The 16,619-nt window shown below is 36.5% G+C and overlaps 1 protein-coding gene across 8 annotated transcripts in view; it reads left to right on the forward strand.

The window, feature by feature from the left end:
• The window catches only part of NBEA (neurobeachin), a 506,572-nt gene that overhangs the window by 300,545 nt on the left and 189,408 nt on the right, over nt 1-16,619 (forward strand). For all 8 annotated transcript variants that reach the window (XM_057410438.1, XM_057410433.1, XM_057410439.1 and 5 more), the window contains one exon: nt 14,378-14,502. In XM_057410438.1, the coding sequence (XP_057266421.1) occupies nt 14,378-14,502 (125 nt within the window). The remainder of the gene's footprint in view (nt 1-14,377; nt 14,503-16,619) is intronic.

Genomic DNA, 16,619 nt, shown 5'->3' on the forward strand with positions numbered 1-16,619 from the left:
GTGTAACTTGTAGTAATGTAAGACTAGGAGAAGTCAATCGGCCTCTTTCTCCAGTTCTCTCATTTAACGGTATCCATATAGCCTATAAATCTCATCTTCTCTATCCTGCCTCTTAGATTTCACTCAATCATGTGAATTTTTTTACCTGATCCTTCCCTTGACAATTCCACAGAAGTCTTAGATGTCAGATTCTTTTGTGAGAACTCCAGGTTTTACTTTCTCTGCTGTTGAGACCTTTGTTACTTGAGACAAGAGCAATAGGATTCCTATCACCCAACTTTTCCCAAGGTGCAACTAGCTTTTTCCATCGCCTACGAAATGGGCTTGGGTTGATTAGTTAAATGTCAATACTGTTGACATCTTAAGTTAGATAAAAGGAACTCAACACAGCTATCATTTGGCATAATTTGACAACTTTAATCTTCCAGTAAATTACAACTGTTAATTGCTAGTATTAACTTCCCAGTAATTGAACTGTGCCTCCCAGATTGCAAGAAAGGAAAACAAATTTTATGAGGTCATAGGCAGTTTGGTCCCTGTAGAAAAAGCAGTTTCCAAAAATAAGGTGATAGTCAACCTTGCATCATCTCCAGACAATTTCCTCCAAGTTGGTCATTAGAAATTGGAGAGACTCTGAGACTGGCATAACCTGTTCCATGGCTCTTAACCACACGTGACTTTTCAGCACTTCACGTTCAACTCTCTTCCCAGACCTGTGTCTAAAGAGCTTTGGCAGAAAGTATTCTGGATGATCAGATTCATAGCTTGGAGAAAGTAAGCCAAAAAAAATACTATCGCCGAATAGCCTTCAAACACAGGTACAGGCTGAGTCCAGCTCCATTTTGTCTCACTTTTTCCCACTTTTGAGATACTCCTAGAATATTGTCTCTTCTCAACACATAGCTTGTATTTCACAGTCATGTGAAGTTTTTGATTTTTGCTTTCTTGGATCAGGAAATTTGGCTACCTATGCTTTTAAGGCAGAGCAGCACATCCTTGTGTTCCCTGAAGTATGGTTCCTTCCTCCATCAATGGTCTACCTTAGTACTCATCCAGTCAATAAACTTTCTTTCTGGTATAATACATGGATTTGAAATCTTGTCTCGTTTCTCATTCTCCATGCAAACTGTAGCAATAAAGTCTTAAAAAGAACCCTTGCAATGAATATGTAATAGATGAAATCATCTTGAACAAGGGTGAGGATTGTAATTCCTCATGATGATTCTACACAGAGAAGTGGTGGGATTTTGTATAAATTTATTAAATTGTTGCTACTGATTTCTCTTTACCTGTGGTATTAAATGAGATGCAGCCAAATATGCATTCTCTATTATATATGTAAAGCATCTCTGTATAGGAAATCATACTATACAATATCAACTGAACTATGAAAGTACATGGAAAATGCAGAAAATACATGTAGTCATGTCACAGATTTGTGCTACAAACAAGGGAAAAGTCAGCTATGTCTCATGATTGTTACACAGAATTGCTTAACAGGTTAAGTAGCTAAAAGATAGGAAAACATGAAAAAGTATTTCCAGAATAATGAGTTGTCAGATACTTTGTATGCAAAATTTCTGTAAAGCCTATGCTGCTTCTTTTTCAAAACCCACAGAAATAGATTATTTTTTTTTTTTCCCAAGGCAGAGAACAAGGAAGTTTTAATTCTGTGTTTTCTTCTTTTTTTTTCTTTTTATTTCATGTAGGTTTGTTCTCATATGAGTGTGGCAGAGGTAAAAATAAATCATTAGGTCACGCTGATATATTTTGGGATATTTTATAGAAGACTGTTTCTATACTTCTAAAGAACCTCTTGACTTTTAAAAATAAAGTATAAATAGAACAGTTTAGATTTACTTGGAAAGCTGGTTTCTTAGCTCTTACAAATATTCCCAGGAATGAAAAAGATCAAAGTTAAGATTATTGAGCATTTATTTGATAGGATTGTAAACATAGTCTCTATTAAAAATTCTGTAAATTCTGTAAATTCTGTAGCACTCTTGGCAAATGGCAAATGGCAAACACTTGGCAAATGTTTATTTCGTCAATACAGGTTGCATTTGTGGATAGGAATAACTGTTTATACACCAGTCAAGCTGTATCCACTAATTGGACCAGCATGTCTTTGTTTCAATTTTTAAGAACAATATTAGGTTTAAAGCTAGGTGTGTGCTTTGTCTTAGCTTATACTTTACTTCCATATGATACTTAGGAGAAAAAGAAATCTGTCCCAAAAAACTTGCGGAAAGTTTAAAACTTTAGACTTCCATAATTTTTTTAATTTTTAATTCAAAGATTTCCAACAAACAAGCTTGAAACAGCATTTTGCAAAAATAATTATTCTGTTGAAACAGTGTGTTATTAGACTTGCATTTTAATAAACAGCTCTGCAGGATGGAAATTAAAATAATTGCCTAGGTAAAACTTTATTATTTATTTATTAGATTTTGGTTACTGTTGCTGTTCATTGATAGGCCTTAAAGAAGCAAATTATTTCATCACAATGCCAGGTTTATAGGTTAGATGTCTTTAAACAGTTGCAGCTTGAATAATTCATAAGGATTTGAAACAGTAATTCATTATGGGGTTTTAGAATAGCACTTTAAAAATATTTAGATGAAATATTTTTTCTTTCTTCTAATTAAAGGTTTTGAGAGACCAAATTTCTATTCCCGGATGCCATAGCCTTCAAGCTGTGACTTATGCACAGGAGCAACTACAGAGATAATGAGTCCTAGCTATCTACCACAACCCTGCAGTTTATGTTAAAAGTACAGGTCTAGATTTTTTGACAAGCTATTGCTGGTTTGCCTTGAAACTGGACTGTAATTGATATGCTCAGTAGCTTCTTAAGTAGTTCTTTCACAAGAAATTCAGACACCTTAATCTGTGTATCTGAAATGGAGCAGACAGTTTGGGCAGCATTCTCATCAGCAATCACATATGTTATCCCTGCTTACAAGTGTGTTTCACCACAAGCAAGCCAATAAGGCACCTAATTTTTCAAGAGCTTCAACAAACTCATTTACTTTGGATGCCCACTTTGAAAAGTCAGGACTGTTTTTTCAGTTGTTCAAGCACAGTAATCCTAACTGAACCAACTTTCAGCTGTTATTTTACTCTTCTAGAATTGCAGATGAGTCACAAAAGCCTAGATTTTTTAAAACCCAGTATATATTTGGTATGATAGAGAACAATCTTGAAATACAGATTAAATTGGTTTTCTTCTAAAAGGTGTCTGCTTCATCAAAACTACAAAATCTCAGAACTTCCATGCTGTGCTGATGTGGACTGTATGGGGGTGACATTTGCAGCAATCTAGGGAGGGACCCCAGCCTCCAGCTTTGCTTATCAGAATTTCTTAATGCAGTAGTATTCAGAATTCAAAGGGAAAACGGATTTTATTTTATTTTTCCTACCAGAAAAAAATAGAAAAAGCTACTTAAAAGATCTAGTGGTGTTCATTTCCCTCAGGAGCAAAATAGTCTATCATTTACATAAGTAGAAGAGATAGCATTCATGCAGAAGGCAAAGGAGAAGGGTATTTATGTGAGCTTTGAATAAATTGTTGTCTTCCCTTTTCAGTGCTACACCTGAACAAAGCAAATAATACTAAGAAAAAAAAACCAAACCCCAACCCAACCACAGTTAGATGGGCAAGGATTGTTTTTGGGGACTTAGGTTTTGTTCCTTTTTTTTTACTAATTTTTGTGCAAAAAGGGAGTCAGCTGGTAAGATGCTATACCAAAGGCAAAGCATAACTACAAGAGACCAGTGGTCATAACACCAGTTTATTTGTTTTTTACTGCAACCAATTGGTCACCTTCCCAAGTAGAATGAACCACCATGCTATATGTCTTAATTTTAGTAACCTTAAAATGTATTGCACTTTAATGTTTCCAGGGATACATTTTACTCTTCCTAGAATACGGTTCACTTGCATTCTGTTGTTATTGATAGTTTGGTTTAAAAAAAAAAAACATTGTGATTCCGGTGAATCAAATGCTGACAGTTTATGCATCGACTTTTTATGTTGCCTCAGTTGTTAACTTAATATCATTGGATTAACTGAAAGGAACGGAGTGTAAAACTTCAGGAAATCTTACTGTTTCATTTAACTTTGCTACATGTAATGTCCTACTGTTGCACATTAGGTTTTTGATTGATTTGCCAAAAATATCTCATATTACTGTGAATTTATGTTTTATGTTAGATCAATTTAAGAATTAAAAATTTGTGTTTACCGATAGCTTTACTTTGTAGACATTTGACTTATTGTCGTTTTCATTGCTATTTTTTCAACAGGTACCTGGCTTTTTCTTACAGTTTTTCCCAGATAGCTTTATGCATGGTTAGTCTTCTTTCCGTAAAACTACTGCTTCTTGGTATAAATTTACTACTATTTAATATATAGCAGCCATTCTAGAATGAGCATCTCATTCCGGAGATCTGAGCTTTGTAAAAAATCTAGAGATCAGCATAATTGTTTGTCCTTCTTTGTGTGTTTGTCACCACTTTGTTCCTTCAGACTCTGTTGTCTGCATTCTTTATAAATTTTCCTGATGATCAGAAGCAAGTTATTGGCCCATACAATATGACATGAGAATTAACTGCATTAGAAGTCTGTGTTTCAGGTACTACCATAGCTAAAAGAAACATCTCTATTGCTGCAGCCTCACTCTCACATTTACTCACTGTCCTTTCTGATGTCTCATGTAAATGAAAATTAATACATCTTGAGAGATTTCTGTTTTCAGCTTCCACTTTCTATTTTTCCTAATTTGAACTTCAGTGTCCTAATTTTTTTCACTGAAATGAAATCATAAATGTTTTAGGAGTTGGAGGTTTTCCTTAAGAGTGTGTTTATATTAAATATACCTTTCTCCAGTGCCTTAAGAAGAAAATAAAAGCCATATAAATCAATCCCTCTTTTCTGACAAGGATGTTACAGTTTGAACAGTTTTTTGAAAATTCTTCTCTGGAAATTTTGAGGATCATTATTCATTTGTTGTCTTCTGATAGTTTTTTCTCGCTTTTCATTTGTATCCAATTCTCTGTTCCTCTTAGGTTTGTCCTTCATTATTAATGCAAGACCATTAGTAACATGATCATAGGAGAGAAACTGTGTTGGCAGTTTTCTTTTTGCTTTTCAAAGGTGACTCTTCTGTTCCTGCTCTGATGATTAGTGGTAGTATTTTCTCTTACTTTGAGTTCCTCCATGTGCTATTTCAAAGTCCACATGAAAACTCTTCCCCTCTGCCCAAACCTTGCAAAGCTATAACACAAGTACTAACCTCTGTAAAAGTTTGCAGGTTTATGAACTGCATTCATCCTTCACAAGTGTAAATAACTCCAATTTTTTTTTTCCTTCCTATTTTAAAACCTTTTACCATTCTCCAGTCTCCACAGGGAAACCTGTGTGTCAACTAGTATGTAATCTCCTGGCAACTTGTGGTGCATATAAACTGTATTAAAATTAAACTTTTTTTTTTTTCACCTTTTTCTGCTCATAAAGTAATCATGGAACCCCCCAGATCAGCCCTAAACTTCACAGATTTCTGAAGTTCACTGCCTTAAACAAAAGTAGCTCAAATTCACAAGTTTCAAAATATTACAGATTTTTTAACAGGTATTTTTGCTATCCTGTATTTATCTATCCGTAGTTATTCATATGGATTTTTTTCTCTTCCCATCCACTTTCATAGTTACTTCCTACTAGCTTCCAGTCGTTGATTTTCTTCTCACATCTGTTCCTTTCAAACTTACAGCTTCTCTCTTTTTTCCAGCTCAATGTTGCTTTTTCTTCACCAGTCAATAATTACACTTCAGACCTTTCATCTATATTTTTCAATTTCTTTGCCTCCCAATACATTGTCTTTATGGTTTGCCATTTCCCTGTATCATGAAAAATATTGCTGGAAGAAACCTGTCCTGCTGTTTCACTCATACTCCAGTAAAATTATTTCAATGAGTATTATCTATTGGTTACGCGCTACTACTTTTTTAATTTCTCACTACCTAGCTCTAGATGTTTCTATCAAGTCCTTTTTCATTTTTAGGACTCTAACTTTGACTACATTTCTCCTCAAATTTCATCAATCATTCCTGTTTCATGTCTCTTCTCATTTTAATTTTTCACATTTGGCAGCCCTACACAGGAGGTTCAAAAAATACCTCTCATCTCTCATGTCATAGAATCATAGAATAGTTAGGATTGGAAAGGACCTTAAGATCATCTAGTTCCAACTGAATACAGCAGTGCCTGGGATTTAAGTTACCTAGGTGGGCTGCTGTGCTCTCCACACCATCTCCTTCAGCTGTCAGTGACCAGGACACTAGCTGCCTAAACAAATTTACAGGGAGCTCCTCTGCTTTCTTTCTCATTTCTGCCCATGCTAGTTTGCTGCGCTGTTTACAAATACAAGATAAACTGAAGAAAAAGCTAGTGGTCACTGACCATCCAGCCATCCCTCAGGAAGTGCTATCTCTTACAATAGCCTAGGCATCCCTTGTTTGCCCACTGCCACAACAGCATCCCCCAGTATGCCAGTGCCCTCTCCACCAGCTTCTTACGTTCTTCTTTATGGGCTGTCTCCCTGCTCTTATGTCACCTCACCAGTCTGTGAACATAACGTTATTGTATTGTGCTGATATACTTCCCTAGGATGTGTCCAACCAGCTTCTTTCAAAAATTACAATATGAATTGAGTCACTCAACATTGTATTCATAAAAAAACACCTTTTAAAATATTAAATGTGACCTATATTTCTATGAGTACTTAGCATCCTTGTATTTAAATGGTAAGCTCTTTTTCTGACACTTTTTCCCTTCTGCTCTGAAACTCTGCCAAATGTGTACTGATGCTTAACAATTATTATTCTTCTGCATGTGTACTTAAAATAAAAAAAATATTGTTAAGAATGCCTAAAGATTTTTTAAACTCCTATTTATAAATCTTTTACTATCTTTTTGAATTTTCTCTGCATTAGGTGTTCCTCAGGTTATTGACATCTTTATTTTAATATGTGTGGGTGTTTCCTGGTTTTAGTATTATTCTTATTTTTCAGTATTTCCAGGTTTTTTTCTGTGATTCTCTAGCATGCTTTTTGGAAAAACATAATAGAGCTTTGTGATTTTTGTAGCAAAAAATCTTTTTTGTGTAGAGTAACTATACTAGTTATGCTCACTAAGGCTTCTGATACTTATTTCTGTTCATGTGCAATAGGGCTTTGTTTTGTTTCAGAAATTAAATGCAGAATATGATTTTTGAATACCTGTCTCACCATCTTGATAAAAACAGTAGTCACTGTTTCAGTTTCAAGCACAATCAGAAAAGTCTTCACTCTAATACAATTACTGTATCTGCTGCTATACTATTTGAAACAGTATTTGTTCTTTCACTGGTACAAAAGACAATATTACTTAGATTTTCTGGCAAATAGATTTATATTTTGGCTTATACTTTTTAACTGTAATACTGCATAATAATTACTTGGATTTTTTGTATTTTAAAGTTTTATTTTACTTTTAAAAAATACATAGATTTTTCTATCCTTCATATTACCATAGGGAAATGCTTTATACTTTTGTAACAAACTTTTTTTTTCTTATTTGTCAAAACACAGTCACAATTCCACCCTGTGAAAAGAATATTTTATTTTTTTTTCTTTTTAACATATGTTACATAAAAGCAACAAGGACTAATTCTTGAAATTATAGATCATCAGTCTCTTGCCTTTTCTATGCAGTTTCCCACTATTACAAAAGCTATGGATTCTCTGACATCCTTTTAATTCTGTGACCCACCTCTTCTCCCAAACAACTTTTTCCCCTTCCCCCATGCCTGCAGGCTTGTTCCTCTTCATTAACATATTCAGACTTAATCTCTTCCATCTGGCAGCCCATCCTTTGGCCTGCGGTCTAAAGATCTTTTATGAATATGTGTACTGCTGCTCTCCACTGTTTGTATTTGCCTTTAGTTGCTGTAGCTGTAGGTGACACACAGCAAACTGTGTTTATACGTTAACAGGGACTATGTTTCACAGCCATGGAGCTGCTGTCACAGATGCTGACTGCCCACAGGGTGCACAAAGGCTTGATATTTAGGATAGATGATATTCATAAGTAAAAGACAAAAACCTTCCCATACACTTCATCAGAGCTGTGGCAGTAGGAGTTAACAGAAAAATGTTTCCAAAAGTTGCCTTGAAAAAGTTCAAGCTGTAGAAATGTTGGGAAAAGGCAGGGAGGACTTTGCTGCACAGGCCTGCTTGATATTCCTCCATAATTTTGCTGGAAAGGCACTACACAATTTTTCCTCTACAATGGTAATAGATTTGGTTATCTGAAATACTTTGGTCTGTCTGAGTAATCTTTGTCCCCAAATATGTGGAAGGTGTGTGTGGTACAGGAGCAAAGAGAATTATACAGAATTCTGGGCAGTTCTGAGTTTTAGAACAATCTGACTTTGGGAGACTTCAAAGCTGTTTGCTCTAACTTATCAAAGTCCACCTTGGCTACCTTGGATAGCATAACACAACTTTCCATCCTATGCTGGTCTTTAACAAGGTAAAATGCTGTTCCAAGCAGGGGAATGCACACAGCTAACTGTTAAGTGGGCACCAGTGATGACAGTGGCAGTGAAACATAATTTGTGGTCCTTCAGTAAATGTAGTAAAATAGGGCTTTTTCCACTGAAACGTTTACATTTTGTGTCTGTATTAACTCTGTGAAAGACTGCAAATCTGGAATTCAGGTTTAAGTTTGCAACATGCACACCACTCCAAACAAGTTTTGTAAATCACTGGTTTCATGCCAGTCCTCATTATGGTGAGAAAGGTTTATACTGGATTATATTAGAGTTTGTAAGGAAATTTTCTTGAGAGTTAAACTGACTGTGCAGACTTCTTTGGATCATGTGTTTTAGGGTGCATTTTAAATAACTGTTCAGTTAAATGGATACAGATATATTACTTTTTTTGAAATATGTAGAAGTAGCTCATGAATGATGATGTGAACTTTTAGTTGTTAAAAAAAAAAAAATTCATTGCAGTATGCTTAATATGCACTTTTTCATTAGAACAAGCCAGCTTCAAAATGTCACTAAACTGGTATAAAATATGGGGGAATAAGAAATCACACAGTTGGTGTGGAAATAAGGATTATTAATAATATACATTATTTAACAATGTCAAACATATATTGTACTTGTTGCAGAGATAAATTACTAAAATTACTTGATTTAGACAAGTCACTTCTAGGAAGAATGGATTGTAGCACAAACAGATCTGGACAATTTGCAGACATGCTCTTTTCTAGACTGACTTGTGCCTGGTACAGCATTAGAAGTTGTTTTTCTGCTTGATTTACAGCCATCATTTCGAATTACGTTTCAGTTACCTAAGTTCCTGAAAAATCTTAAAATCTGAATAATATCCACAGGATTAGAATATAAGTATTTCTAAAGTACTGTAATCTAGGGCTAGACAACTTAATACTGATTCAGTCCATAGCAGTGGATTTTTAAAGCAAGTTAAATTCTTAGTTTTAGGTGGCAGCTTGTGGCCTCAGTCTTCTACTTACTAAAATTTTTTAATCTAATTAAAAAATGTAATAATATAACTTCTTAGGAAAATCCCACTGGTTTATTTGTCTGTAATGCAAGTGATGAATCTCAGCCATTCAAAACTTTCTGTAAATATAGCCACCAGATTTTCAGGTGTCTGCTGTCTTGCTAACTATAGGGTAGGAGAAACTATCTTGTCTTTTTATTAAAGATGTTGCTCGAAGAGACAAGAGTAAATCAGACAGTAACTGATTACGATTCAAAAACCTTTTCTCCAGGGTTCAGATACCATCTTCCAATAACCAGAAGTATGTAATAACATTGTGGGATAGACTCCTGTAGAAAACCCTGTGGAGAACTTCAGTTGTGTTTTAAAAAGCCATATAATTTGTGATTAGGAATAACGTTCATGTTCTGTTATCTCTAATTTTTTATTTTGCACCATCATTACATATTTCAGGCTTCGATCTCTGATGAACTTGAACCTTTTTTGGATCCCCAAAATAGACTTTATCCTCTGACAATTTCATCACTTCTTTACTTACCACTTCCTTAAAATAGTGACTTTAAAAAAATAGCAACTTCATTAAAAGAGTGACCTGTTTTACTTTCATGTGAGAATACACCTTATTCTTCAGACTGATCTAAGGCCCAGTTAGAATTAAACTTGGCTAGGGATGTGAAAGGTAACAGGAAGGGATTCTATAGTTACATTGCAAATAAAAGACAGACTAGGGGCAACGTGGGCCCTCTCTGGAAGCTATCAGGAGAACAGGCTACCCTGGGTTTGGAGAAGGCTGAGGTTCTCAATGACTTCTTTGCCTCAGTCTACACTGGTAAATGCTATGGCCACACTGCCCAAGTCTTGGAAGGCAGATGCAGGGACTGTGAGAATGAAGACCTTAGGCCTGCTGTAGGAGAGGATCTGGTTCGAGACCATCTTAAGAACCTGGATGTACACAACTCCACGGGACCTGATGAAATCCATCTGCGGGTCCTGAAGGAGCTGGCAGATAAAGTTGCTAAGCCACTGTCTGTCATATTTGAAGAAACATGGCAGTCAGGTGAAGTTCCTGATGACTGGAGAAAGGGAAATATAATCCCCATTTCCAAGAAGGGGAAAATGGATGACCCAGGGAATTACAGACCAGTCAGTCTCACCTCTGTGCCTGGCAAAATCTTAGAGCAGATTCTCCTTGAAGGTGTATTAAGGCATTTGAAAATCAACAAGGTGCTTGGTAACAGCCAGCATGGCTTCATTAAGGGGAAATCCTGCCTGACCAGATTGGTGGCCTTCTATGGTGGGACTACAGAACTGATGGGCAGCAGTAGAGCAGTTGACATCATCTACTTGGACTTGGGCAAAGTGTTCAACACTGTCTTGCATGACATCCTTGTCTCTAAATTGGAGAGACATCAGTTTGATAGGTGGACCACTGGGTGGATAAAGAACTGGCTGGATGGCTGCACTCAAAGAGTTGTGGTCAATGGCTCAATGTCTGGCTGGAGACCAGTAATGAGTGGTGTCCCTCAGGGATCGGTGTTGGGACCGGTCTTGTTTAACACCATTATTGGTGACATAGACAGTGGGATTGAGCGCGCCCTCAGCAAGTTTGCCAATGACACCAAGCTGTGTGGTTTGGTTGATACGCTGGAGGGAAGGAATGCCATCCAGAGGGACCTTGACACACTTGTGAGGTGGGCTGATGCCAGCCTTATGAAGTTTAACCATGTCAAGTGCCAGGTCCTACACCTGGGTGGGAGCAATCCCAGGCACAGCTACAGGTTGGGCAGAGAAGAGATTCAGAGCAGCCCTGAGGAGAAGGATTTGGGGGTGTTGGTCGATGAGAAAATGAACATGAGCAGGCTGCAGTGTGCTCGCAGCCCAGAAAGCCAACCATATCCTGGGCTGCATTAAAAGGAGTGTGACCAGCAGGTTGAAGGAAGTGATCCTGCCCCTTTGCTCTGCTCTCATGAGACCTGACCTGGAGTATTGTGTGCAGTTCTGGTATCTTCAACATGGAAAGGACATGGAACTGTTGGAAGAAGTCCAGAGGAGGGCCACGAGGATGATCAGGGGATTGCAGCACCTCCCGTATGAAGACAGGCTGAGGAAGTTGGGGCTGTTCAGCCTGGAGAAGAGAAGGCTGCGTGGAGACCTCATAGCAGCCTTCCAGTATCTGAAGGGGGCCTATAAGGATGCTGGGGGGGGACTCTTCATTAGAGACTAGTGACAGGACAAGGGGTAATGGGTTAAAACTTAATCAGGGGAAGTTTAGATTGGATATAAGAGGAAATTCTTTCCTGTTAGGGTGGTGAGGCACTGGAAAGTGTTGCCCAGGGAGGTTGTTAATGCTCCATCCCTGGTGGTGTTCAAGGCCAGGTTGGACAAGGCCTTGGGTGATATGGTTTTGTGTGAGATGTCCCTGTCTATGGCAGGGGGGTTGGAACTAGATGATCTTAAGGTCCTTTCCAACCCTGACTATTCTATGATTCTATGATTAATGAAATTAATGGATTACCAGATTAAAACACAGAACAATTTAAAAATGATTTTTTTTTAATTATTTGAATATTTCTTAATTTCTTTAAAAGTTTTTATTCTTTTGTAATTGTATCTTCTTATCAACCTGACAGCCTTTTTTAATTAATATTGTGGAGACAAATGTAATTTCAGAGAACTCTTGTGCTTGAAGTGTTTTCTTTAATATCTTTGCTTCTGTTCCATCATTATTTACTCTTAGATGAAATTGAAAATGAAAAATTTTTAAAATTATTAAAGGGAAAGCCTTAAAAAAATTACTGTCATAAAAAACTTCTTAATTGTCTTTGATATCATCAGTTTAAGATCTAGACTTGGGGAGTGCAAGGAATCTTTAAGCTCTGTCTTTTTAGCATGGGGCAGTTACCTACTCATTTTTGCATTCATATCACATATGGGTCAAGTCACAGTAAAATTAATCAGTGCTCAGTGTAGGAGGAAAAATTGTGGACTGATACTTCAGGCTAACAGGACATGTCTAGCAGAAATTGTACCATACCACAAAACCAAAATAGGTTATTTTCTTAGCAAAAGATAACTGGCACTCAGAATAGCAAGATATTTCTGTCTCAAAGCATGCAGGCAGGAGCTCAAAGTCACTGCCTCACCTTTACACAAGATGTTCTGAATTGTTCTCAATGAGGAAGCAGCTCCCACTGAACTCCGGAAGTTGCCTCCTTACTGCTTGTAGATAAGTAAAATGCCTGCTCTGCAAGGTAGCAGTGAAAGTAGGATCTTCATACAGACTCAAGAAGCATATAGTGAAGATGTCATTCAGAATGCAGAAAAGGCCAACACTGACTAAAAATTATGAGGTACTGCTTCTTAAAATTTGTAACTAGAATTTATGCTGGAACATCCACTCACCTTTGTGCCGTGTGCTCCAGAACTGATCCAGGTTTTATGACAGCCATTAGTAAAATTGGACAAGAACTCATGCAAGCACAAAAAAAAAAAAAAAAAGGATTAAGGCTGTAAAAAATGAAAAGGTCTGTTCCACATTATAGCATAATTCTGCATTTTCCCTGGAAGAGGCTACAAGCACGTAGCTTCTCAAAATGAAGGCAATATAGAAAACAGCAGCTGAAGTGACGCATGGTAAAATCTAGAAAAGATATAGCCCATACTTATGAGTTGAAAACTTTCCTTTATTTTTTCATCTTTCTTTTGACGACACACCTCCAGGGTTCTGCAAATAGACTTAAAGTGGTTTAAAGCATTTGTTCCTTGGTTATGATATGAAAGGTCATGATCTGCAGAATCATTTTAACTGCATTGTGTGTTCATTTAAGATTTTGCTATTAAGGATGCATCCACAAACATTCTGGGTATTTGATAGTAATCCAAAAACTTTTTTTTCTAATGCTGGCTTAAAATACAGCTTTGCCCAAATATCTCACAACATACTTATAAAATTGACGTGGGAGATGTTAGTGTTGATAAGGTCAAGAAGTTGTCTGAAAGTGGAGATCGTAATTTCTTTAGAACCAAAGCTGAATACCAGATGATTATATATATGATTGTTTTGACTTGAATATAGGTTAACTATGGCTTCTGTCAGTCTACAGAACTTTAATATGGCTTTTGAATGTAAAAAGGCAATGTAATGCAAAGATGGCCATGGCTGTTAATGGCTTGTATTAGCTGGAAGCTATAAAATCATCCTAGTACTCTGTTAGTGCTGGCATAATAATTTACCAAGACAATTACCACATGTTGGAATTTTTTTGCTGCTCTAATTCAGTGTTATTAATAATGAATAAAACTGCAATTTTCTCAGGTTGCTAGGGGCAGTAGGGAATTATTTCAATGAATATTTCAGCACATTAGTTTAATCATAGTTCCACAAAATTCAAGTGGGCAATATTTTATACTTCTAAGTTCAGTCTGCTAAGGGACCATAGTCATTAAATTGCAAACTATTTGCACTGAGGTTCATTCTGTGATTTACAAGACTTGTTAAAAACACTGTAAAAGAAAGCAAGCTGTGCCATTAATACTTGTAATTTGATGCTGCATTTGTTAATGGGCTCAGCATGATTAATGTTTTTAGCAGCAGGCAGAGCATTTTGAGGCAGGCAGAGCTGAGGTTTATAATATATAAATGCATGTAAAGAATCGTTAGAATATTGTATGCTTTAGTAATACATTTTTTCACAAGATTGTATTCCTGAAATAGAAAAGCAGCAATGAAATTATACTATAATGTATGTAAATACAGTTCAAGCTGTGGTAGGTGCTGATGTGTGTGTTCTTTATTTCACAGCCAACTGCATGACTTCTGGCGCTTGGATTACTGGGAAGACGATTTGCGTCGGCGGAGGCGATTTGTTCGCAATGCTTTTGGGTCTACTCATGCTGATGCTCTCCTAAAAGCTGCTGTGGAATATGGTCAGTACTAACTCCTGCTTAAAAATATAGCTTATGATGGTTTTTTTTGTATCCATGAATCCCTGAAAATCATGTCCTTTCCTTTCTAAAGACTGTGCTGAGAATTCCTAGGACAACATATTCTTAGAAAAGGAATTCTTTCAATTCTTATACTTTAATGAACCAGAAGACTTGAGCTTGTCAGCTGTAGAATTATCTGACCCCTAAGAGATTCACGCTATACCTCTCTAGCATTCCCAGGCGCTAATTTTGAGACACCAGTAAAAGTAACTCAACTTGCCTGTCTGGAGTGACAGAACAAAAGAGTTAGGCCATCAAACTTATGTGTTGTAATAGTTCCATTCGAGACTTTTCATGGATGAGGAATTAACTGTTTTTAAATACTATCAGAAGTTTTATCCTGGCATGAATAACCTCAGTCAAAAGTAATTTTTTTTTCCCTGCAAATCATGACATACATAAGAACTTATTTATAATCATTATTTTAAGGATACTTACGCTTTGAGTAGTGAACTGACTACAAAGGAGGCTCTAGAAACTTAAAGATTAGATGATGTTTGATTTTCTTGGAGAGGTAGCCAAAGTATAAAAGTAAAAGGAGAAGCATGCTTACAAATTCCCTTATATCATCAAAAAGTTTCATATGTTTAGTGACTTCTGTACAGCAGACTGAATCTGAGTACTCCAGAAGTCTAAAGCAAATATATTTCTAATGTTTAAGCTGGGGTATCTCCCTAACATATCAAGGAAAGCAGTTCTTTAAAGAACATTATATTTTCTGTCCTTCTTTTTTCTCTACTCAGTCCTAGTCAGTAGTACTGAAAAAAAAAACAAAACAACTGTGTTTCTTTAGCATTTAGGAGTAAAAACTTGAAGTAATCTGTACAAAGCAAGTTGAACCTTTCAGCTGATCTGTAGCCAAAGGCCAATGTTGCCAGAAGTTCTGAATGTGATAGACTCTGTATGACCTACACATTTCACCAGCTTTGCAGGCTGTTGAGGCAAATAGCTGGGATTCAAACAAGGTTAGGCATACAAATGAGTATATGTGTGTGCAGTTATACTAGCTAGTGTAGTTTAATACTTACTTAAACATGAAGACTATCATGCAGGTCTTCAGTCATAAACTGTTCGTAAGTTGGGTTAAGGAAGATATTTCCCCCAGTAGTATATAGCATTTCATATTTGACAAAGGGTTATATTCACCGTGTTCTTCCAAAACATCAAAATACAGATCTTATGAAAGGCAGATGCAAAACTGTGCTAATTGCTATGTTGGTTTTGCCAGCAAATAACCATCAAAAGCATGGGTTTTACATGTTACACAGGTATAAGAACACTTAAACATATTTTCAAATTTTTATATTAAACTAACATTAAAATAGGAAAAAATCTGATTTATATGCTATTGCAAAGTTTTAAGCCTGGGTATTATCCTGTTTTTAAAATAACAGTAGCTTTCCATTTACTTATATGGACTTGTTTCATGCCTTTAGAGCAGGCGTGTTTTATCTTTGGGATAAGATTGCACTCAAAGGATGCTGAAAATGGTTTGGGTTCTGTTTGGATTTATTATGAGGACTATGATACAGCTTGCACTTTAACAGTTTCAGCATGTTGCAGAGATTGCCTCCATTTATGTAGTTCTGTATTCTAGTTTTTTAATGCAGGTGACAGCTGCCTAGTAGTAGAGCTAGTCTAAAATACAAAGCTACAAGAAAAACAAATAGAAAAACTGAAGTGGTTTCATACTGGATTGTTTCCATAGAGTCATAGAATAGTTAGGGATAGAAAGGACCTTAAGATCATCCAGTTCCACCCCCCCCTGCCATGGGCAGGGACACTTCACACTAAACCGTGTCACCCAAGGCTCTGTCCAGCCTGGCCTTGAACACTTCCAGGGATGGAGCATTCACAACTTCCTTGGGCAACCTATTCCAGTGCCTCACCACCCTTACAATAAAGAACTTTTTCCTTATATCCAATCTAATTTCATGCTACTCACCTGTTAGTGTATTCAACAAAGAGGAAAATTAAAGTGCAGGTGTATTTAGAGGTGGTGTGCATCAAACTTAGTGGTTGCATAAAAATCACAATAGAGTGAAGTTGTCTTGAAT

The sequence above is a fragment of the Pezoporus wallicus genome, unplaced genomic scaffold (assembly GCF_028554395.1).
Source record: "Pezoporus wallicus isolate ANWC-B61680 ecotype Strahan unplaced genomic scaffold, APGP_CSIRO_Pwel_v1 contig_1876, whole genome shotgun sequence".
Taxonomy (NCBI): Eukaryota; Metazoa; Chordata; class Aves; order Psittaciformes; family Psittacidae; genus Pezoporus; species Pezoporus wallicus.